General features: G+C 39.9%; 1 protein-coding gene across 4 annotated transcripts in view; it reads right to left on the reverse strand.

The window, feature by feature from the left end:
- Nucleotides 1-26,101, reverse strand: part of MARCHF8 (membrane associated ring-CH-type finger 8) — a 177,065-nt gene that overhangs the window by 11,046 nt on the left and 139,918 nt on the right. For 3 of the 4 annotated variants that reach the window (XM_075216545.1, XM_075216546.1, XM_075216547.1), the window contains 3 exons: nucleotides 19,918-19,968; nucleotides 3,596-3,678; nucleotides 2,533-3,363 (listed from right to left, as the gene is read on the reverse strand). In XM_075216545.1, the coding sequence (XP_075072646.1) occupies nucleotides 2,533-3,363; nucleotides 3,596-3,678; nucleotides 19,918-19,968 (965 nt within the window). The remainder of the gene's footprint in view (nucleotides 1-2,532; nucleotides 3,364-3,595; nucleotides 3,679-19,917; nucleotides 19,969-26,101) is intronic. The other variant, XM_075216548.1, reaches the window with a different exon arrangement.

Below are 26,101 nucleotides of genomic sequence, written 5' to 3' on the forward strand. Positions count from 1 at the left end.
ACACTTGTGCACCTAGTTTTGAGGGAAATGGAAAATGAGATTTCGTTTTGCAAAACGGGATTATTAAAATGATATGAAGGGGTTGAGAGGAAGCATTTTTACGGTCAAATGTTGCTGTGCAAAAAAGCTTTTTCCGGTTGCACCAGCTCTGACCAGACAGAGATGAGGTCATTTCTTATACTTTTAATGGGATGAATTGTGAACCTTCCAAGTTGCACTAGAATGGAGATGCACATTTCTAGGCAGAATCTTTGCCCAGTGTAAAAAAAATAATAAAAAAATTAAATGCTTCAAAACACAAAAAACTGAATATGGAATAAACATAGTCCTGGTGTCCACTCCCTCTCAATTAATTTAACCCATGAATGAGGCTAAAAAGAAGAGCGGTTTAAGTTTAATTTATGAAAGGGTTGGATCTAAAGAGGTAGCAGGCTGGAATTTGATGTAACATTTACACCTTTGCATAGTGCTCCTCTTTAGAGTTTTCCACCTCCTCACAAAAACCTAGGCTCACTTCTAGTTTGGGGAGAAGAAACGTAGGTGAGCACCTCAAGCAGACAATATTGCTGCATCAGTGCACAACCAAAGCAATATCCAGTATGCATCCAGTGCTCTTCATAAATAAGGTCCAGTGAAGGCAGCCATTTTGTTATTTGAAGCAGTATTCATGAGAATAAAGCCTATAATTTCATGTGGAGCTAGTGATTTAAGCATAACTTTAGTGTTGAATTGATAGACAGTATTCTCATAAACTTTGGTTCACTTCACAAAATAGCAAGGGGTACACTTTAACAAACAGCACACAACAATATCGCTATATTAAACTACTGTAAGAGTAAGAAAGTGAGGATAAAACATTTCTAATATAGACAATTTTAGACCGTAGACAAATATTGACAGCACAAAATAGGTTTCACGCTGTCATTTTGCTAAGAGAGTGATCTAGAGAATAATCTGAATATGTGTCTGTGTCTATATCATTTCTCTTACAATCATTCTGAAATCACTCAGAAATGAGGTGTATGTGGAAAACAAAGCAAATGAAAACTGCTATGGATTTTTATCAAAAAACCTGTATCCAGGATATAATATGGAGTTCTGGAACTTTTTATAAAAATGTATTTATTTTCAGTCATCACCAAGGTAAGATCCCCACCATAGAGACAGAGCCAGGATAGAAAAGACAATAGACTCACTATTCCAGCTCTCACTATTTGGTGTGCCAAGGTGACAATAGTCCCCTCTTTCAAGTTAGTTGTTTGACCTAGATAATCCTGAAAGCTCTTAAATCAAATTAAATTTATAAAAGCCAGAAACAAAAACTATACTAATCTCCACTTAACCCAACAGTCTAAAAGAGTGCATTAGCTCAAGACCTAAATTAGAACCTACACCAAGCTTCAACACTAAAAGATTGATAGGTCTGCAGAGAAGCTGGGCATACAAATCCTTAATGCAGCCAAATGTCTAGTGGCTAAGAACTGGAAAAAAAAAATCAGATTCCCCATTTAGACAACATCTCATTGTATGTATACACTGTGTGTTGGCACTTTATAAATAAAGTTATTTAAAAAAAAAAAACCCATTGATAGGTCTTCTAATAATTATAATCCCAACTCTAAAAGAACTGTAAACCTAGCTTAAAACTAAAAAATAAACTGAAAGGCTTAAAAGGATTATAATCATATCCAGTCCCCCTCTTCCCATCTACCCCCAAAAAGAAATGTAAATATTTTGCCTTGGACTGCTCACTTGACAAAATGATGCTAAACGTTCTGGGCCACAATTGCAAAGTATGTCTTGTGCTTGTTTGCACTGCCAACTAGTGTCCTTAAGTCTGGGAAATAAGTGGTATAAGTGTTATACACAGACACACAATAGTGTAGAGGAAACAAGTATTTAAACTGCTTTTGTAAACAAATTTGGAGATCTGGACTAAATTCCAATTCATATACTGTAACACAGAACTATGGATGTAAACATTGATGCATGATTACAATGCTGAGAGTTTAGAATCTCATTCCATAATATAAATAGATTCAAATATTTTTCTCCACATCACACTTTAATGCAAATGAAGGTTATATAGCAAAAATACTTAAAACCTTTCTAAAAACTACAGAGATGCATTCCCAATTAAAGTCAAACTGAATTACTGACAGCCATACTGAATGGAAAATAGACATCTTTAAAATGAATGCAATTTTCAAGCAAAGCCTGTTTAAAGTAACAACGGTACATGTCCACTTAGGGACACACAATTGTTTCATAGCATATTTTTTGGCTCAATTTAATTAAATTAAAAACAACAGGTTACAAAATGTAATGGGAAGAAAGGACTTTAAATTATGCTACCGCTTGTAGAAATTGTCAGATATATCCTGAAATGTGTCAATGCTTGAATGCTTATTTTAATATTTTGAAAACCCACCAAATTAATATATGTATAATAGGCTTCAATCATTCAATTTAATATCACTCAAGACTGCATCTCAGATAAGAGGAGGGAGGGTGGTTCTTCTGTAAACCAACCTGCAGAAGTCCCCAGATGTGGACACAGGGGATGCGGGGGGAATTTTTTTTGAGGGGTAAGGACATTCAAGATCACTGTCCTCCACTGAACACAGTGGAGCTCTTTGCCCCCGTGAATCTTCTTGGACAGTTACATTGTCCTCAAACACATCATCATCCCCTATGTAATCAGAACAGAAATCAGTGCTTCCCAAAAGCATACTGGAAGATGTGCCAGCATGCAGACTTCTAGAGTAGCCGTCAAGTTCTTGGAATCTGTGGAGGCTATGGACACTGGAGTTTGGGGAAAAAGAAAATATATAGTGGAGCAGGGTTTTGCTTCTTGATGAATCACTGTCTGCCTTATCATCCATATGAGGTATACATAGAGATCCAAGACTAGAGTCCAGACCTGGAGCTTTCATCAGGGGGTTAGACGAGACAGAGTGTCCACGAATAACATTAGAGTTGTTTAAAGAGATAGGATTAGTACATTTATTTCCATTTTCTAGGAACTGAAATTTGTTCTTGGCAAAAGAATGGTCTTCAACTGAAAGCAATTTCCCTTCCGAGCTAGTTCGTTCCACAAAATCACAGTTCCCAGGCATATCCACTGTTTTTTGGTCCACATCATTCAGTGACTTTGAGAATGGAAAGACCGTCTTGGCCTTAGAAGACTTGAGGATGTTACTACAGCCCATTGTATCGGTCTTGTCCTTTGAGAAGCCATCTTGACAAATTATGGTCACAGTGGCCCCTGGTGTCCTAGAACTCTGGTATTTGGGGGTTTTCAACACAACAGCAGACTGCAATGGACTTTGATGACAACATTCAGAAAATATAGCACTGGAACTGCATGCAGAACAGTGAAAAAAGCATAGAAAGTATAAAAAAAGAATGACAAGAAAAGACATTCATTGTGATAAAACATGAGCATAAACACTATAGAGACAATATGGCATGGAACAGGAGATAGAAAACACTACTTACATACCTAGACTGTCCACTAGATGGCTTCATGATATGGACTCTAAAAATAACCTTATTAGTTGTGTTCTTTTTCTATACTAAATAAAAATTATACCTGCAAATATCTTGGCTGGAAGGTGTCACTGATGTCCGAGGAAAGCTATTTGGTGCTGCAGTAACTGAAGTAGGGCTTCCTGCCTGAAAAATATAAAAATAAAATTATTTCAACCAGAGACTTGATTTCTGCATTATAAATGTGCCTATGAACATCTGAGAACTGCTCTTCACTGTCAAGTGAAACTCTGAAATAGCTTGCATTAGCTTTTGCTAATAACCATTAATCACATTGGAAATCATTTTGCCTTTTTCAATTATGGTCATACATTTGTACTTCTTCCCAATCTCATTTATCATACAACTATATTTTACAAAAACATCACTCATTAAATAGAATTTACCATGCAGTATAAAGTATACAGCATCACTAGGCGGAGGGCATAATTAATTGTCATGTAACCAGATGTCCAAATTTAAGCAGGTGGACTGTATAAAACTTCAGAGGATAAGAGACAAATTGCTGGAGAGAGAACAGAGTGGGAAGAATGAAGGTTCACGATTCTGCCAACACAGCTCCAGCCAGATGCTGGCGCTCAGATGATGTTCACGTGAACTCAAGAGTTGACAACATTTGACACCAGCAGAAGCTGACTCCAGGGAAATTTCTTGCACCATCTTGCTTTTCCCAACTGTTTTATTCATATAGCCTCTGGGCCAGTCTCGTTCCTTCTACTACAATGACATTGCCCTCTATCCATCTTTTATAATTTCACACATTTCATTTGAAAAAAAAAACATACACTTATTGGACCTGTAGCAAAAGGCAATGTAGATTTAAAGTCTTACCCATAATTAGCATAAATAATCTTTATGTAATTGTATGTAAATGATGGCACATTAAAAAGGTACCCCCCCCCTTTCTGTACTATAACACAGCCCATTAGTCCGTTCATCTACAAGTGTGATTTCGATTGGAGTATAACCTGGAAACGTGGAAGAGGTCAGTGGCATGGTAAATATGGAACAATACTATTACTAGGGCAGAATACAGAGCTAGGAAAGCCGTTCTATTCTCCAGAAATGTCAGCAGCACTACCTACATTTACTGATACAAATGCTGTTGCTATTTTGCGGTCTTTTTTGAACCCTGACAGCAAGAAACGTATAAAATGTGCATTACGCTTTGGAATTTTTTCTGACTGAACTCTTTCGCCTCTGAATTCCTCAATAACATTTCTTAAATTATTACGGCATATTCCACAAAAAAATTAAACTTGTTCAAGAAATAAACATGTTTCCCTGACTCTGTGTCACCCCCCCCCCAACCCCAGACAGAAATTCACAGCTTCTTTTAATGTCACAAGACAAGCAAACCCAGCAAGAGGAGTGTGTCAAACTGTACGTTAATAAGTTGTCATGGCTACTTATGCTTTTAGTGATGGTGGGAGCACAGGGCATTTTTTCCTTTGTTACGGCTCTGGTTCTACTGACTGATGATTTTCTCCAGCATTCACCAATATTGAATGTGCTCATTTTCTTAAATGTCAAGACAACAATTTAGATTACCCTACTGCAGATCATGCTGCTCTTTTGTTATTTTACAGAACACAGTGTTCAAAATGTATTTTGTTTAAAAAAAAAAAAAAAAAAATGCCATTGAAACCTATGGCTATTAGCTGAGGCACAATAGTACTATTCACAGAAATTGCCATTTTCTTATTGACTAGATGTATAAAGGTTAGTTTTGATCAATGTACTAGCAATAAAAGGAACCCTTTTAGCATCTGAAATTGCCGTCATTGTACACATGGATATAGTTGACATGGTTCTTACCTCAGACTACCCTAATTGTGCTCAGTATACTTTCTGAAATGCTTTGAGCAAATGATTGCGACTGGCAGGAATAAAATGACTCAAAGGTTATTGAGGGTGTAGATGGATTTTCAGTAAACAACTTCATTCCAGCTCTGACAAATGAATGTTGACTGAATATGATATGTGAAAGTAAACATACTACTAAAAAGCAATGAATATAAAGATTAGTTCTGTTTTGAGGTTTTAAAATTAATATTATTATTTAAAAAAAAACAAAAAACTCCAGGGACTTGATTTACTATAGGGTGGTTATTATTAGTAGAAGTAGTATCTTTTATTTATGAGGAGCCAAAATGCATCAGCAGCACGTACACAGGGGGTTATAACATTAAACAAAGTTACATAATTACATACAGATAAGAACAACAGATAAACAGAATAATAAATGCATGGATGCAATTAACAGAACAAACTGCATGGCATACAAAAACAATTCAGCATAAGACAAAACAGAGGAGGACGAAGAGTGGGCAGACATGAGACTATAGAGTACAACATGAGACACATTGTAGAGGACCATGTCTGTGAGAGCTTACATTCAAAGGGAGGGGTTACTCCGAGACAAAAGAAGCAAATGGGCACAATAAGCATAGTGGGATCACTACTGTGCAGAGATCGGCAAGGTACTGAGGCTATGATGCAGAGAGGCCTAGATTGGGCCATGGGCCATTGGGCCTATGTTAAAAAACACCTGTTTGTGGCAGATTTTCCAGCGGTTTTAAAATTGTTGGATTTACTAAAGGCTAAATGGCTAAAAAACTGCCTGAAAACCACAGTTTAACAAATCGCCACATTACAAATCATCTCGATTTTTAACATGATAAAAACAGAAACTATCAGATTTACTAAAAAGTGTTTGTATGAGATTGGGCTGGGTCTGTGCATGTAAGGATAGGAAAATAAAATCAGGCACAGCCTACCAATATACAAAACTTATGTAAAATACGTGACTTAAAGTACACAGTTGGACAAAGGAAGGAAGTGAAACAAAGGGAAGAATCTAGTCAAGGGCGATTTGCAATTTACCAAATCTAGTAAAGCAAATCTCCATCTAAATCACTACTTTTTTAAACCTAAATTAAAAAAACAACACCAAAAAAACGTAGCCAGGTATCACGGACTTCAGCACTGTAAGACATAGAAAAGTGAAATCCAGTGAGCTGTGGCCACCGTTGTTAACATTAAAATTCACTTGACTTGGAACAAGATTTCCAATGTCCAATTACAGTTGCGCATAACTACATTAGCAGGATGATGGCCTGAGAAAAGGTGTTTAGCAATCTGAGTGTACGTCTGTCTGAAAGTTTGTACATGTCAATGTGTCACAGCATACAAGAGACTAATTGGCTATTACCAACAATTTCACTTTCTAGGACGCACTACAGAGAGAAAAATAAGCTTCTATTTCAAGTTATGTATCAAAATATATTAAACTACATAACTAAAACTAACTCAGTTGATTTGATCAGTTTGCAAAAGCTAAATTGTGCGCATAAACTGTTAATTATGAAACGCACTGCTCATTCTGCCCAGCAATTCTCCCAGCAGAGCCTGCAATGTATTGCTTTGCAATCTTCGGCCAATCTCTCCAGCTAAGAATGTTTGCAGAGCTTGGGTCATTCCCTGCCGTTCCCATGATGCTCTATTGTGTGTGCTCTAATGAGATGCTGAGGTTTAATTGCTCCACAGAGGAAAATGACAAAGTTAATTGCATGCAGAACAATGTTGTACTATACCAGCTCACTGAGTTGCTAAGTTTGCTTAGTCATGTATTTGGTAGAGGGGGCTCTTTGTGCACATTTTTGTTGATAGTTATTGACAAACAAAGGAAATGCATAAGATAAATCAATTGATGATTCCCAAGATATAGAGTATTAATGGGCTGCAAAAATCATGCAAGGGTATCACAGGATGACTCCATGGGCATTAGGGCAAGACTCTACCTCAGTAAAGGATTTAGTGTATAGTGTATTTAACCCACAATGATCATGCTGTAAGAAGGGCCTGCTAAAGGCTTCAGGCCGCCCTACACTAATATGTCTGTAGCATCCCCTCCCCTCCCTCACCTTCCAAGCCAGGCTTATAAGTGGTAGGTAAAAACAAACTTCCTCATTTAATATCCGGCTTCCTTGCTGTGTTTTTTCGAAACTCTGCTCTGCTTGGCTTTTTAAAAGGGTAATGTCAGTCTTTGTCACTCATTTCATTGTCATTGAATTCAGAACTGTATAGTAGAACAGAGGTAGGAATGAATGCTACTGAGGGTGAAGATGTGAAGGGACTGTCACGCCTGTGCCCGTCGTCATCCTTTACTCTCCTTCTTACTTTTCCTCAAACGACCTGCCTATGGATGACACATTGTCTTCAGCCTTTAACATGGGAATACCTAAAGATTAAAACCACAACATTTTCTTTCATATTTAATTTTTTTACTTTAGAGAAAGAGAAGAGAAAACTTTCTTATATTTTAAAATTAATTCCAGTTTGTAAATCTCCCTTTTGCACTGCCAAAAATGTTGGGCCCCCCAAAAGCCTTGTGCTCTGGCCTGCCTGTAAGGGCTCATCGGAGATCCTCTTGGGCAATATGAGCGAACACAATCTATGGGCAACCTGTGCATCTTCTATTGAGCCAAAAAGATGTGTGATATGGGAAATGGGGTTAACCGCCCATTGGCCCAGCCTTTTCAGTCCTCATTGACTGACCCAGTGCAGAGACTTTCTGCACATATTCAGTTTGTTTCTCCTCTGTCCAGGCATGGTGATAGGCACTCTCCCTTCTGAGTATGGAAGCTCTCTGCACAGTGGTTTCACATACTTGTGACTGGCTGAGTGTCTACAGATAAGGGGCCTGATTCATTAAGGATCTTAACTTAAAAAATTTCTTATTTCAGTCTCCTGGACAAAACCATGTTACAATGCAAGGGGTACAAATTAGTATTCTGTTTTGCACATAAGTTTTAAATACTGACTGTTTTTTCATGTAGCACACAAATACACAAAAATGAGTGGAAGCTCCAACCATAATCGCTGGCAATCCGCGCAGCGCAATGTCCACACATCGCCTGAAATTGAATTTCCCCCTTGGAGAAGTATATACCTCCTTCAGAATTAGAGATGGGCGGGTCCGGTTCCCCGAGAACCGAACCCACTCGAACAGATACCAAACTGCCTTTGTCCATTTCTTTGTATATTCAAATTTCTAGTTCTACAGTCTATGCAGGCTGCTTTTTTTATATTCAACTACAAGTGGAGGGCAGGGGGGGGGGCATAGATAGCCACCAAAGTACCGTGGTCCATTTAATTTTACTTTCTAGCTCCACAGTCTATGCAGGCTGCTTTTTTAATATTCAACTACAAGTGTAGGGTGTAATATACACCCAAAGACGATGGCTACATTGCCAATAATCAAAGATGGAGGAGGTAGACAACCAGGTTTGTCTGTATAATTTGCAGACAAGTGTTCGCATTAAGGACAGCCTACCAGGGATTAAACTGTTTTTTTCATAATTTATTAGCTTTAGAATTACCTCACTTATCTAAGAAACTGGTGGAGCACTAAATTAGGTTATTTTAGACCCAAAAAAGTTTATTTTTTTCAAATATAGCAAAACAAAACCAAACAAAACCAAAACCAAAACACGCAAGGGCGGTTTTGCAAAACCAAAACCAAAACATGAAGGTAATCCAGATCCAAAACCAAAACACGGGGGTCAGTGACCATCTCTAGTAATTACCGTTATTACAGTGGCTCTAACGCCGGCTTTTTGCTCGCAGGGTTATCAAAAACAATTAAAAATATGACTGTTATTTTAATTATCTCTTTACAATCTATTACACATGATTTAATTAATAATAGCAATTTCTAGAAGACCCCCTTCACTTATCTACTTTAGCACTGTGATAGCTTACTGCTGGGTGTCATGGACAACCATCTCCTCCTGTGCTCCGACAGAACATATGGGACCCAATTCCTCTACCCTTTATTCTGGATAGTCCTCCTATTCACCCATCAATCAATTCTAATTAGACACCTGAGAATTTAAGCTGTGTATAAGATGCATTGGTTGTCCAATTTATTAAAAGTGGAGTCAACCTTTAAATGGACCATTAACATGCAAGGGGCTGAATATAAATGTTACTAAGCAATTCATACAATGATGTAACAATATAAGAGACTAGTCAGAAGTAAAATATTTAAAATTTATGTTGGATAAGCTTTTTCACGGTCTTAATCCCTGTCGCTGGACATGGGAGAAGATTTATATTCCAGCACGACAGTGACACAAAGCATACAGGAAAAGCACACTGGCGTGGCTTAAATAGAGGAAAAGGAAATGTCCTGGAGTGGCCCAGTCAGACCCAGGGCTAGATATACTAAGCAGCGGGTTTGAAAAAGTGAAGAAGTTGCCTATAGCAACCAATCAGATTCTAGTTATCATTTATTTAGAACATTCTACAAAATGACAGCTAGAATCTTATTGGTTGCTATAGGCAACATCTCCATTTTTTCAAACCCGCAGTTTAGTAAATATACCCCACACATTCTTTAATCCCATTGAAAAATCCTATCTGAAAATTACTGGTCCCCATCGCTTCCCATCCAACCTGCTGGAGCTTGAGCAATATTGCAAATAATCAGTGAAAGCTGCAGCATCTAGATGTATAAAGCTGGTAGAGACCCAAATAGAATCACAGCTAATGGTGCTTCTGTCAAGAATTAAAAAAAGGGGATCAATACTTTTTAAAGGTTCTCAGTTTTTTAGAATTAATAAAAATTAGATTAGATTAATTTTATTTGGCATTAGAATTGTTGGTGTTGTTTGGTTGTAAGAATTCCTGAACAAATCCATTTTGTTTCAGTGATGTAAGAAAACAATATGTGAAAACCGTAAACGTCAGTGCAGACTTATTAAGTCATCGTATGTACAGTACAGGGGGCTAACTACACGGTCACCAGTAATATGGTATATAGTACAACACACAACATACAGCATATTACAGGTTTGTTTGTCTCGAGTTAGGCATGTTGAAGAGCGTGGGACTGACTGATGAACCCAATTGTATTCCTTTAATTTTTCTTTATTAAAAAAAAGTCAGATTTCTTTACATTAACATTTTGATCAATGTCTTGATGATTCTGGCAATGGAAAGTTGACATTGTTCATAGAATAATGGCACAAGGTTGAAAATGGAACATTAATGGAAATAGTATTAATGTACTGAATTTAATTCTGGGACTTGCATGACCAATACAATAGTTACATATTAAATGTAAGCTATTTGTGTCCTATTACTAACTTTCTCTACTCGAGAATCTCGTTCCGCATTGTAAAGATAGTTTATGTATTTCGGTACAGAGAGTTGTTATTATGCAAAGCATTCTGTATTGTGTTCTGCAACAGACTATAATCCCCTGGCACTGTTGGAGATTTTTAACCTGCACAGCATTGTTCACCTTCTCCGTCTCACTGGTATACCATTTCTATTTCTAAGCCTTTCTAGCAGCTGGACACATAAAACTTTAATCAGTAATTCAATTTAAATAACAAACAAAAATAAAGAAAGACACAAAACAGGTTAACGTTAAAAGAAGGTTTTGTAAACAAATCCACTGACAGTGAAAAGCTTTTTCTGCAAACATGCACAAAGAAAGTTCAACAACATCATAATCACCTGACTATGGACAAAGAACTACTGCATGAAATACAATACCAAATATGCTGAACAAATTAAAATATATTAAAAAAAGAATGAAGATTATTTTATTACCATTATGCATATTCTTTTATTTAACACAGGTGACATTATTGTAAGTATAGTCAACCCCCTGTTGAACATTTTAGGAGGTGTAAACAGAGGGACAGATTTAAAAACTCCCCAAACTATTACAAAAATGAGAATAAAAACATATAATGCATATAATTGCAAGACATATAATTTGCAATTGTCCGAAAGTGGTTTATTGTGTAAAACTCTATGGTCCAGCATGATAAATGCAAGGTAGCCTTTCCATGAAAAAAAAAAAATACTTATGTACAGTAAAATAAATTGGGGAATAATCTAATTTTTATTAACATACCCAGTCCAGTTTTCCAATACTGTATGTGCAATGTGACTGATAGCTCAGAATTGGACTTTCATTTCTACTTAGTAAAAACAAAAACTGCTAAGCAGAGATTTAAATTATGAACAAAAAAGAAACATATTTCTAAAGTGTTCACAATTTAAGAAAAACTATTTATTTGAATATGAAAACATTTTTTTAATTTTCCTCTGTTACAGCTATCCTGAGTTGACAATAACAGAACATGCATTGCAATGGTACATGAACCGCCATAACGCTTGTCAAAAAGCATTCACCATGGTTTTCATGGGGAAGCTGTCACCGGATAGACCGGGTGAATCTTACCACCGGCAATAGCAGTGCTATCAATGACAGTGAATGCTGTCGTGTAAAATGTGGGAAACAGTGTAAAATCAGCTAAATGCACCCATGGAAATGTATTCGGGAATGAGGGGACTATGGAAAATAGTGTAAAATCAGGGAAGGTGAAATAGGGCTTAGGGCAGTGGTTCCCAAACTGTGCACCTAGGCTCCCTGGGGTACCTTGGAGATCTCACAAGGGTGCCTCGGCCAGGGCCAGTGGAAAGCAAGGCGGGGGACTACTTTGCAATTATTTTGGCTTAAGGGTGCCTTAAAAAAATTTTGGAGACCCTAAGGTTGCCTTGAACTGAAAAAGTTTGGAATCCACTGGCTTATGGGCATAACGCTTATCTGTGCTGTCAATGTTGTTCAACGAGCCCTATTTAAAATGCCTGAGCTGGTGAATCCAGCTTAAGCACAATGTTCACCAGGTGCATAAAAAGACCCAAATTGTGGGAAATGGGCCTCATCTAGATTGATGCAATGATTGAGGCCTCACAGTATTAAAATATCTGTACTATCCAAATTTACATTTTTATCTCACAGACTATAAGAATGGTGGTATTTTTTACTTTTGGCACCTATGCTATTTCTGAGCAGGGCACAGTTTTTACAAAGGATCTCCACTGGTGTTTTTTCTGGTCTATAATAAAATAAAGAATTGTAGCATCTAGCTATGTGCATCATTTGAATTTGTCTCTCCGCAGGATGACAGAGCAGGGACAGAGAAAGTAGAGCATGTTCTACTTTCCCCTATCCCGCTTCATCACACTCCATGCTAAGATGGCCTTATGCACTGTGTCGGCATATCTCCATAGGGAGCATCTTCTTTGTTCACCTGTCAGAACTGGAACAGAGGTAGGGTTCATAATAACACCAACACAAGCTCATGTTAGTCAATGAAAGGGTCTCTAACTTGACATCAAGTAAAAAACAACTCAGAATTATCATTCTGCACTACACAGAAATGGAAACAAATTGTGCAATATTACACAAAATGAAATGAAGAAATCATTCATCTTAAATTTAAACAGCAATCTAGAAAAAGCTGGCCTTAGTTCTTAAATCAAGTTATTTTCTGCCATTATAATAAATCTAGTACTGTAATAATATAATATACTGAGGGCCATGTGCGATTGCAGAAATCAGCTGTGTGGGGAAATACAGAAGCATAGTTTGCTAAGCTCAGCTGAGCAGGGTCTGATTATTCAATAGGCTGACTAGGCTGCACTCCAAAGCACAAGGCTTTTTTTTGGGGGGGGGGGGGGGGAGGGGGGCACAAGATTTTTGGAGGTGCAAAATTGTAACAGGGGGAGGTATAACCTGAAATTAGTTTTAAAACATAAGAGAATAGTTGTTCTCCAAAGTAAAAATAAAGTGAAAGAATGAAAGAAAAAAGTGGTAAAGGTTTAAACATTGACGTATTCCCATGGTAAAGGCTGAAGACAGCGAGTCATACTCAGGTGGGCACTTGAGGACAAGAGAGTAGGATAGAAACGAAAAAAGACAGGTGCAGGGGGCAATAGTGCCCTCTCCACCTTCACCATCAGTAGCGTATGTTCACAACGCCTTCTGATTTTAATGAAAGCAAAATGAGTGACAAAGATTACAGTGACCAGTGTAAAGAGCCAAGTGGAGCGGAGTTTTGAAACCATGTGAAAATAAACATTAGTAGGGGGATAAAGGAAGATGGATTTTAAATCGAGGACAAGATCATTTTTACCTGTAGCCTGGGGTGGAAGGCGAGGGGGCTCTATGAACATATTAGCTTAGGGCATCATAAACTATTAATCAGGTCCTGCAGCTGAGTACCTAGCAGACTACTGATACTGATATTTATATTCTAAATGGGGAAGTGACTGGGCAACCTTGTAGGTGTTTTTGTCAGGCGCCGTCCGCACGGCCGCCTGACTGCCTGACCGCGCGTCTGGTTGCTATGCAACCAGACGCATCACTTCCGGATTCCCCCTGCCATCTGACTCCTAGCTGTATGACGCGCCCCGTTGCTAGGCAACGGGACGCTATGTGATTCCCGGCGGCAGGTATGACAGCGCTGCAGCGCTGATGCTGATTGGATCACCACACTATTTAAACCTCTTCCTGTCCTCTAATCAGTGCCAGAGTATCAGGTCTTCCTGTCTCCAGCGTTTGTGTGTACCAGTTGCTGTATTTGTTCCTGACATTCCTCGTGCTGCTTGTGACCCTTTTGACCCGGACCGTTTGACCACCCCTATCTGGATTCTGCCTTTGTACTGCGCTCCCTGATAGTTACCGACTCGGCTTGCCTCACCATTCTTCTGGATTTCCCTTTGTACCTCCTCTACCTGAACGTTGCTGAACCGGCCTGTCTGACACCCCCTTGTATCTCGCTGTGGACTCTAGGAAGGACCGCGACCTGAGTGTCCCTGCAGCGGAGTCCATACTTCCTTGCGGGGGTTCCTGGTGAATACCAGGGGCACGTTAGACTCCGCGCCTTCCTCTGAGTTGCGCCAACAACAGCAGGTACCCACTATCAGTCATACACCCACTACCAGTCGTGACAGTATACTCTGGCCATGACAACGGAGGGGTCTGGTGAACCGTCTGCTCGTGACCTACTCCTGCATTTGGCTCAACGAGTGAAGCAACAAGAAGCAGCCCAAGCGCATCTTCTACAATGTGTCCAAGGGATTGCTACCCGCTTCGATACATTTCAGAATGCTGCACCCGCTACACCAGCCATAACCTCTGCGGCATCCACAGCATCCAGTGTGGTTACGGTCTCTACAGCGGCCTCCGGTGTACGCATCCCGACACCCGAAAAGTTTGACGGTGATCCCAAGAAGTGCAGGGGCTTTCTGAACCAATGTGCCATTCAATTTGAGTGCAACCCAGGGGCCTTTTCTTCAGAACGCACCAAAGTAGCCTTTCTCATCTCCCTCCTCAGTGGTCAAGCCCTTGCCTGGGCCTCACCTTTATGGGAACAAGGAGGTCCACTTCTTAATAACTCCAACTCTTTCATTAAAGCTTTCAGGAAAGTCTTCCGATGATCCCGGAAGAGTTGCTTCTGCAGCTACCAGCTTGTTAAACCTCCGCCAAGGTGACCTGTCCGTGGGGCAATACGCAGTTCAATTTCGAACCCTGGCTTCCGAGTTAAAATGGAATAACGAAGCACTGGTGGCAACCTTTTGGCAAGGTCTGGTGGACCGGATTAAGGATGAGCTAATTTCCAGAGAACTCCCGGCTGAGTTAGATTCTCTCATCTCCATGTGCATCAAGGTGGATTTGCGCTACCAAGAGCGCATGCAGGAACGCTCTCCTGGCAAACGGTTCATACCACGGCTAGCACCCCAGTTCCAAAATCCCATCCTGCCAGTGGACGAACCAATGCAAGTAGGACGCTCAAAATTATCCCTTGAAGAGAGGGAGAGACGCTTCAAACAACGCCTGTGTCTGTATTGTGGAGATCCGGGACACCTCTAAGAGTTTGTCCCAAGAAACCGGGAAACTCTTCCTCCTAAACGGTGGCGGGGAGGCCGTTTTAGGAGAATCCACAGTTGCTCCCTATTCTAAAGAAAATTCCCCAGAATTTCAGATGGCTGTCATCCTGAGCACCCCCAAGGGTACCTTTTCCACCACGGCCTTTGTGGACTCCGGCTCCTCCGGGAACTTCATTTCGGCGGATCTAGCTTCGCAGCTCCAAATACCTCTAAACCCATTGCCCCAACCGTTATCTCTGACGGCAGTCGACGGAAGTCGTGTCACTCACGGCTCCATCTCCTCCGTGACTTCTCCTGTTCGGTTGATGGTAGGAGTACTTCATAGCGAAATGATCCAACTTTTGGTGTTGCCGAGGTCCATTAATCCCCTCATCTTGGGGCTACCGTGGCTGAGAAAACATTCTCCTCAGATGGATTGGGACCACGCTCAAGTTATGTCGTGGGGTTCAGGATGTCGCTTTGAATGTCTGTCTAGAGTCTTGCCTCCAAAATGTCAAGTAATGGCTCATTCCGAGCTAACCCACCTTCCTGAGGCCTATATAGAATTCCAAGATGTATTCAGTAAAGTGGAAGCGGAGATCTTGCCTCCTCATCGTCCCTGGGATTGCGCTATTGTTTTATCTCCTGACCAACCCATCCCCAAAGGGAGGACCTACCCTTTATCTCGTCCAGAGACGTCAGCCATGTCTCAATATATTTCAGAAAACCTGAAACGGGGATTTATCCGCAAATCCACTTCCCCAGCGGGTGCAGGGGTTTTTTTTGTTAAGAAGAAGGATGGGTCTCTTCGGCCTTGTATTGATTATCGTCCTCTCAACCGCATCACTGTCAAAAACCGATATCCACTACCTCTCATCTCCGACCTCTTTGACAAACTCAGTGGATCTCAAATCTTTTCCAAACTAGATCTCCGTGGGGCCTATAATTTGATTCGCATCAAAGAAGGAGACGAATGGAAAACGGCCTTTAACACCAGAGATGGACATTTCGAGTACCTGGTGATGCCCTTCGGCCTCTGCAACGCCCCAGCCATCTTCCAAACCTTTGTTAACGATATCTTTCATGACCTGTTATACACTTCTGTGGTAGTGTATTTAGACGATATATTAATATTTTCTAAAGATCTGAAGACTCATCGGGAACAAGTAAAGGAGGTCTTACGTAGACTCCGGAAACATCACCTCTACTGCAAGCTGGAGAAATGTGTGTTTGAGATTAGCCAGGTACCTTTTCTTGGTTTCATTGTGTCGGGTCAAGGTCTTTGTATGGATCCCACCAAGGTGTCAGCTATTCTGGACTGGCCTCAGCCACAAGGCCTTAAAGCTATTCAAAGGTTCATCGGCTTTGCAAACTATTATCGCCAATTTATTCAGGGATTCTCCACCATTATAGCCCCCATTACAGCTTTAACCAGGAAGACTGCCAACCCCAGGGTTTGGTCCTCGGAAGCCATGTCTGCCTTCATAACGTTAAAGAAAGCATTTTCTTCAGCCCCAGTTCTGTCCCAGCCAGATCAAGAACGACCTTTCTTCTTAGAGGTAGATGCATCCTCGGTAGGCATTGGGGCGGTGCTTTTTCAAGAGTCTCCGGCTGGCTCACACAACCCGTGTGGGTTTTTCTCCAGACGATTTCTTCCAAGTGAATGTAATTATGGAATAGGGGACAAGGAGTTACTGGCCATCAAGGCGGCTCTGGAGGAATGGCGACATCTGTTGGAGGGGGCTATATTTCCTGTTACTGTGTTTACCGACCATCGGAACCTAGTGTTCATTCAAGAGGCTCGTTGCCTTAATCCTCGGCAAGCCCGCTGGGCATCCTTCTTTGCTCGATTTAACATGAAGCTCACATTCTGCCCGGGAGCCAAGAACGGACGTGCCGATGCATTATCTCGCTCATTTGACGATTACGATCGTTTAAGACCGTTGGTTCCTCAGCATATTATTGATCCTTCTAATATCGTAGCCCTTACTAGGACCAAAACGTCCTCTCCTCCTCCAGGCCGGTCATTCGTGGAACCCCATCTCCGGTTCAAGACCCTGCAGTGGGCTCATTCATCCCGCATTGCCGGCCATGCTGGAATAAAGAAGACAACATCGCTGCTTTGCCGACGCTTCTGGTGGCCTAATGTACGTGCCGATGTTGGGAAATTTATTGCTTCCTGCACCACTTGTGCTCAACACAAAACTTGTAGAAGAGTTCCGGCAGGCCTTCTTCGTCCACTCCCTATCCCCGATGCTCCTTGGGAAAGTGTGGCCATGGATTTTATCACAGACCTACCCCTCAGTGCAGGGTTTACCACTATCTGGGTGGTTATTGATCGATTTTCGAAGATGGCACATTTTATTCCTCTAACTGGACTGCCCACGGCCAGTCGTCTGGCAGATATCTTTATTAAGGAGATATTCAGACTACATGGTTGCCCGAAGGAGATCATTTCGGACCGCGGAGTCCAATTCACATCCCAGTTTTGGAGAACCTTTTGTAAGAGATTGAACATAGAATTGAAATTCTCTTCGGGATACCATCCGCAAACCAACGGACAGACGGAGCGAATCAATCAGGATCTCGAGACATTCCTCCGCTGTTTTACCTCCGACAACCAGAATAAATGGTCTCAATTCCTTCCTTGGGCGGAGTTCTCCCATAATCAACACATTCATGAGTCTACCGGATTCTCCCCTTTCTTTATTGTATACGGAAGTCATCCTGTGTTTCCGGATCCTTTTCCAGTGTCCTCTTCACCGGTTCCAGCCGTAGATACTCTTTATCGGGAGTTTTCTCTCATTTGGGCTAAGACTAAGATGGCTTTACTCAAGGCTACTCAGCATCACAAAATCTTTGCAGATCGTCATCGGAGGGCCACTCCTCTCTTAAAGGTGGGAGACCAAGTATGGCTATCCACCCGGGACCTAAGACTAAAGGTTCCTTCTATGAAGATGGCTCCTCGATTTATTGGCCCGTACACCATCATGCAAGTCATTAATCCTGTATGCTTTAAATTGAAACTTCCTCCTTCTCTGAGATGTCATAATACTTTTCATGTCTCATTACTACGACCAGTGGTACTCAATAAATTCTATCGACCCCCCTGTCGTCCCCCACCCATACAAACCTCTTCTGGAACTGAATTCGAAGTCAGTCGGATCTTGGCCTCTCGCATTCTTCGTGGCAAACAGCAATTTCTTGTCCATTGGAAAGGATTTGGCCCAGAAGAGAGATCATGGGTGGACAAGCAGGACCTTCACGCTCCTAGAATTCTCAAAAAGTTCCTTCAAACAGGAGGAAGAAGAGGAGGGTATACTGTCAGGCGCCGTCCGCACGGCCGCCTGACTGCCTGACCGCGCGTCTGGTTGCTATGCAACCAGACGCATCACTTCCGGATTCCCCCTGCCATCTGACTCCTAGCTGTATGACGCGCCCCGTTGCTAGGCAACGGGACGCTATGTGATTCCCGGCGGCAGGTATGACAGCGCTGCAGCGCTGATGCTGATTGGATCACCACACTATTTAAACCTCTTCCTGTCCTCTAATCAGTGCCAGAGTATCAGGTCTTCCTGTCTCCAGCGTTTGTGTGTACCAGTTGCTGTATTTGTTCCTGACATTCCTCGTGCTGCTTGTGACCCTTTTGACCCGGACCGTTTGACCACCCCTATCTGGATTCTGCCTTTGTACTGCGCTCCCTGATAGTTACCGACTCGGCTTGCCTCACCATTCTTCTGGATTTCCCTTTGTACCTCCTCTACCTGAACGTTGCTGAACCGGCCTGTCTGACACCCCCTTGTATCTCGCTGTGGACTCTAGGAAGGACCGCGACCTGCGTGTCCCTGCAGCGGAGTCCATACTTCCTTGCGGGGGTTCCTGGTGAATACCAGGGGCACGTTAGACTCCGCGCCTTCCTCTGAGTTGCGCCAACAACAGCAGGTACCCACTATCAGTCATACACCCACTACCAGTCGTGACAGTTTTATTCTTATGAGAGGGATCCCAGAACTTTTAGACAGACAAACCCGTTTACTTTAGTCCAATAAATAGTTTGTGCACCACATAAGCCTTACTTACACTTGTGTATATTGAAAGCGGTGTAAGGAATAGACTATATCTGACACATTAATTTAACACATCCTCACTGTACTCCTCCTTTTCTGAGATGATCTCAAATAAGCAGCAACATTTTTTGGGAGAATTATGATCATATTGATTAAAAAATTGCGCATTTTAAGCAAACAGTAGTCGATGGAAGTATGGAAAAAATAACGGGAATGTAATTAATGGGAGTGGAATTTGATTGTTTTCCAATCAAAGCAGCCTACTTTGACCACTGCATACAAATACATATATAATGGTGCCAAAAGAGAAGGGCATTTTTGCATTGTAATCAGCTGTCTTCAATATTGGTGATTGGTTATTATATTCTGCTGTTCTGTGATTAACAATAAAAAATTAATATATCACTGAAAGTTTGCTAAGGAAAGTTATTTTAAACTTAATAAATGTGAATCCTGCCCTAGATTGGTATATAGCACAAAAACATTAATAACATGCAATCACATAGTAACAACATAAAAACACATGAACTGAAACACTACAGTATTTATAGTACAGTACCTTGGAAATATTACTGGAACGGCTCACTGAACGCCCCAATGTCTTTTCATTCTGAAACACAATGAAGATGGATATTCATCAGATGTGTTAAAAGACTTTTTAAATGAAAGCCAAGAGAGACAAGACAACAATGGCCATCAGTCACTGCGGCTTAACACCGAGAACTCTGTGTACCGTACACCAAGACACAAATGTGACAATCTTCTGATATTATAATCAGGCTTTTTGTTAAAATGTCAATGTAAAAAATATATGTTTTAATGCATATGAAACATGGATGTCTTAAACAGAATGCGGTTTCACTGTGTCCTGTCATAACACAACTAAAAAGTGAAAGTAAAATTGCTGTATGACAAATGGTTGACTTCACTATTTTCCTTTATTGCCAGTACTAATTCTAATATGTCAATGACTGTAACTACAGCCTAAAGGGTTTAATTAATGCACAGGTCCAAGCTGAAAAAGTACTGTAACCCTTAGCAACCAGTTATTCACTTTCATTAGTGTGAATTCACTAGACTGTAAGCAGCTGAAATCTGATTGGTTGTTATGGGTTACCCTTAGCACTGTTAGACCTGCAACTTCCGAATCTCTTAATAGCATTGAACTAAACATAGTGAAACATCATAGCTATTTTTATTATATTATACCTAGTAGTACAGATACTGGAAATAACATACATAGAAAGAACATTCACATGTTACCGACAGCACCACCACAGACTACTTGAGTTAATACCAGAAAAATTATTTCATTCACTAAAATTACATTTGTTTTATATATCTATATCTTAATATAGTGTTTAGACACAACGACCAATTTTAACACCTAATTGGTTTTCTTCACCATTTGTGGAAAAGCATTTTTCTTAGCTAGATTGAAAACCTAACATCTTAACGAAGCAGAAACCAGAATGAGCCAATATTTTTTTCCGCTCTACTGATATCATCCCCATTTACCAAACTGTTCATTAATCCTATTCTAAATGTTTTTATTCTGCAAGTATAATATATTTTTTCTGTTGACAGTAGTAAAATCACTTTAGCACAAACTTGGAACCAACTGCATCAGTCGCTATTGCTTCAGTCCATTTCCCATCTGCTCTTTAATCCTTGACTACATAGTGTAACTATTTTAATTTTAGAATAGGAATACCCTGCTTTAGGCACACAGGCTGCATACATTTTCCTGCAATTATATTATGACATTTAAATCCACCATTGTAACACTGCAATACATTGTTTTAGAGACTTTTCCCCCAACCCTTACATGAATGAGTCACACTACACCCATCTGTCAAATGCAGCCTTGCAGCCATGTGTTGACCCATTAGCACAGGAGTTACCAGCCTCACACCGTATTCTGAAAGCATGGGCTCTTCCAGCTACTTCAATCATTAAAGTGATGCTATCAAGTTCACTGCTATACAGCTATAAGTGACCTTTTCAGCAAGTGTCCTCTATTGTCAAGAAATTCCAGAGCGATCAAAGCTCGGAACTCATAGATCACAGCTATTTTTCCTTTGATTGTGCAGGATGAAATAATATATAAATGTGCACTTCATTTCAGGTCAAGAAGTGGCAGCTTTTTCCTCTTAATGGATTTGTCAGACAATAGTCTCACTAGGTTTAGCTTCTTCGATGACTTAAACACTTGTGGTTTTTACAGCAACAGATTATGTGACCTGCAACTGGGATTGTTTTGCCCTTGTTATAATTAAAGATGTCACCGTCAAGGCTAAAATCTCAATGCTGTGACCTCTGGTTTTGTAAAATCTCCATGTCATAAATTTGAAAAACACGTTTCTCACCTTCCAGTGTTTATGAAGTTTTGCAGCTTTAGAATCCGGATAAAATGGACTGCAGTTGTATAAGGTAACTAGTTCATTAACAACCGAGTCTTGCCACCTTATTTCCATTAGTGCCCAATTGTTAACAATACACGCAGCACATTACACCTAAATTTATATTTACTAATTTTTTTTAATCACATTTATTTTTATTGCTTTTCATAAAATGACATTGCAAAAGAGATTATAGCCTAACATTCAAACTAACACTTACTAAAAAGGTCTCATATTACAACAAAAGTTCCATCACATTTTCTTTTGGTATAACTGATTTTCTTCAGTTCCTTAATTAAACTTAAACTGGCTAGTCTACAAATATTGTCATCTGCAGCAATATTAGGCAACTGACCCAATTTTGCAGCATCAGGCCACAAAATGAGCCCAAAAATAATCTAATCACAAGCGATCTGCTCATTATCGGGCAAGTTGATAAAAGCAAACAAAAGAACACGATTGGCAAGATCATGTTATGTTATTCACGTATGTCGTGTGTTTCTGTGATTAGTAATGGGTCTGTAAAAATCCTAATGCTGGGCACAAATGTAGTGATGTCCAAATGTGACAAAGCATGTCGTGTCCCAAGTGGACAAAATCTGTCATTTTAATGGGATTCATTGTAGAAAACATTGATATATCATGGCATAATTCACTCCTTAGTAAATATAAAAAATTGACATAACCCTACTCCATCACTTTGAAAGAAACGCATTGAATTACGGACTCTTCTTCCATTAGGACAAACATATCTAAATCACAAAATCATTAGCTAAATAAATGCATATTGTAAATGATTGTTTATTTAGGACATAAAATATAAAGTCTATGTATTTTTTTCAACCCTACGTTAAGCCCTTTTAACTTGTTTTACTGGTTGACACTGCATGACACAGTCTGACCCTATACAAATACTAATCCCATTCCTCTATTAACCATGGTGATGATGCAGTAATACCTTATCCTAATACAACATCTTTTACTTTTCTTAAAAATAAGCATAAATGGAACTTTAATGCTCATGTGGATGAAATGCAGATGTCGAGCTATGAGCAATGCTTCATTTAGGCAGCATATGCAATTAACCTCAGTTAAGAACGTAAGTTTAATTGGCAAATGGTTTGCATTTTAAAACCAGCTATTAAGAATTTTCTGCTTCAAAAGCCCACCAAGTGTTCCCTTACTTTTCATATTCAAAACCGTTTACCAACTGTACATAATGTAGAATAAATAGCAATCTTAAAACAGGTAGTTGTATTTAATCATTGTAGTGAGAAAAATTTATTCAACTGCCAACTAATTGATTTGGCATAGAGAATAGGAAAATAGGCATGCCATGGCTTGAAAAACAAAATAAAGGTAATACAATAATATTTATCATTTCCAAAAAAAGCGTTTGAATTGTTTGGAAGAAATATGGTTCTATATTTTTGCATTTATCCCATTGGGAATGCATACAATTATCTTTCTAATTTAATAAACAACTAGTAAGAGTGAATGTGGAATGCTTGTGAGAATGCATGTAAAATGTAAACGCGCGTTTTTAATAGCATAAAAAAAAATGCTAAAAAAGCGCCAGCATGTACAGAGTTAATTGTTCCTAGCACTGCCCCACCTCAAGTGAGTGGGGCTTATATAGGTTGATGGAACAAAGTTGATTGCCATTAAACTCTATTTACATACTTATAATCAAATTTAGTCATCAATAGCTGAGCTACAGTGTTATAATTGCCAACATTTTAAAATACCATCCAGGTGCACTTTCCTGATGAGTATGTAAGCGTGTCATGTGTGCTACGGTCTCTCTAGTCCCCGACACTATAATTCCCACTAAGATAGGTTTACTGAACTTGGTTTTTGCATTTTAAATGTTCATTTTCAATAAATATAAAGTTCACAAAGAATAAGAATAGGTAAGAAAAGCATTAAGAGAAACTGTACAAAGCAATATTCAATATCGCAAAAAGGGACAAGTCCAGGGACAAAACTGCAAATTTGGGACTGTCCTTGGAAATCAGCAACAAACTGGTTGGTCACAAAACTCACCCCCCTTTGCTGCCATTTCAAAGTGGTGATTGAAATAGATTTGCCGGTTCTATGCTACAGGGACAAAGGCTGTCCTGAGCAGCTGACTTGGCTTCATCTAGGGGAAGGATCAGGTTACTAAAATTTAGGTGGTATTATAAGTGCTAGTGCAGCTTTAAGGTGAGGAATCCCCTTAAACATTCACTGTTAAAATGAAAAAAATGTCTAAATTAGATATAATAATATATATTATTTATCATACTTGCCTACTCTCCTGGAATTTCCTGGAGTCTCCCGAATTTTGGGGAGTCCTCCCTGACTCCCAGGGGAGTAGGCATCTTCCTGGACTGTTGTTGGGGTGGATCCCCTGCTAGGCAATACCGTTAATTTGAGCCATGGTCGGCAAATATGTTATGATACATATAGGATGACGGATTCCCTTGAAGTGATCCTCTCCGGACATGGTAAAAGTTAGAGTCTTGTTGTTTATCTCCCACATATCAAACAAGCATACCTCCCAACTGTACTGATGTGCTGACTGTCCCGAACTCAGAACTTCAAAGTTTGGGAAGTAGGGACAAGTATGTACAGCCTGATAGTGAAAAGGTTAATGGTTACTGGATAGGTTGTTTATTTCTGTATTTTATTATGTCAGCCAGACCCTTTAAATGTGCTGATGTATTAACTTATACAGGTTTTGCTTGAGTAAGTAAATAAATGTAATGACCTCGGAAAACTCCTTGGCTGACATTAAACAATAACCAATCTATTATTGAATTGTGTTATTCAGCTGCATTGTAATAAAGAGACATTATATTGAACAAAACAAAATATGCATCTCTGGGCAGTGATTTATTCTGTCTGACATGGTGACATTGTTCATGGTAATGATAGCACGGTTCTTTTCACAATCTATATATTTTTAGTTTCTAATGAAATAGTAGTCTGAATTGCATTATTACTATTGAATTAGGAAATGGCTACCTTCATCATAAACATTTATTTATATAGCGCCAGCAAATTCCGTAGCGCTTTACAATTGGGGACAAACATAGCAATAAACAATACTGGGTAAAACAGACAGAGGTGAGAGGGCCCTGTTCACAAGCTTATAATCTATAGGTCAATGGGAGTTAAATCTACATACTGCATATTGGTCCAGCCAGATTGAAAAGGTAAAAAGTGATTTGTATGCTATACAATCCAGTCACACAGCAATGTTGGTCTGGAGTCAGAGGGTTGTTGTCTTGTGTGAAATTGTGTAAAGAGTGGTAATAGGGTAACCTAGTGAGGTTAAGGGAGTAGTTGAGGAATATTATAAGCTTGCCTGAAGAGGTGGGTTTTCAGAGAAAGCTTGAAGGTTCGTAGACCAGAGAAAAGTCTTAATGTGTGTGGGAGGAAATTCCAGAGTGGGTGCAGCGTGAAAAAAGTTCTGTAAACGGGAATGGGAGCATGTACTGAGAGTGGAAAATATTTTGAGACAAGTAAGGAGATGTATGTTGGTGCAGTTTTGTTGATGGCCTTGTATGTTAGTAGAAAAATTTTATATTGAATTCTGTAAAAAAAAACAGGCAACCAATATAGAGACTGAGAGTGGCACATCAGAGGAAGAACGATTTGCAAGGAAAATCAGTCTGGCAGCTGCGCGCTGCCTTCATTGTGTTAAAGTAATAGGTGCGTGTTAATGTTGATTATTGATTATTATGTCTGACAGCCAAAACTCAATTATGCTTACCGCTCAACATTTCAAACTCCAAAATTGTGACATAACCACACCTCCTCAAAAAAGGGGCATGTCTGCTTTACATTAGGGGCATGCTCATGTCACAGTGAGCGTGATTAGTGCTTCTGAAGTGCTCACCATGTTGAGATGGGATATACCTCAAAACTTTCTGCGAAACGCAACAAACGCGCCGACTCACGGGACTGTCCCACCACAATCAGGACATTTGTGAGGTATGTATTTGTATTTATTGTGTGCAATGTGTGCGACATAAAGCAAGAGAGGGATGGAGGATTTTTAAGCACTAGAAATGCCCCTGAGAGTTTTGCTACACCCATATGGCATTGCATACCGCACAACTTCAAACATTTGCAATGGCTGGTCCCAATCTGCCTCCAAACACTTTCTTGCTGTGAACATATTACAATAAATGTTGGCCTATTTAAAAACAAACAACAAAGAGAAAACTAAAATGTGTGCTTCTGATTGGTTCCCTCATTCACACTTCTCTCAGCAACATCAATGAGCCTCATTTTCTGAGACTATCAGACGACGAGCTACAGAGCCCTAGCAAAAAGCAGCTGCATTGAGTA

Source organism: Mixophyes fleayi, chromosome 6, assembly GCF_038048845.1.
Source record: "Mixophyes fleayi isolate aMixFle1 chromosome 6, aMixFle1.hap1, whole genome shotgun sequence".
Classification (NCBI taxonomy): domain Eukaryota; kingdom Metazoa; phylum Chordata; class Amphibia; order Anura; family Limnodynastidae; genus Mixophyes; species Mixophyes fleayi.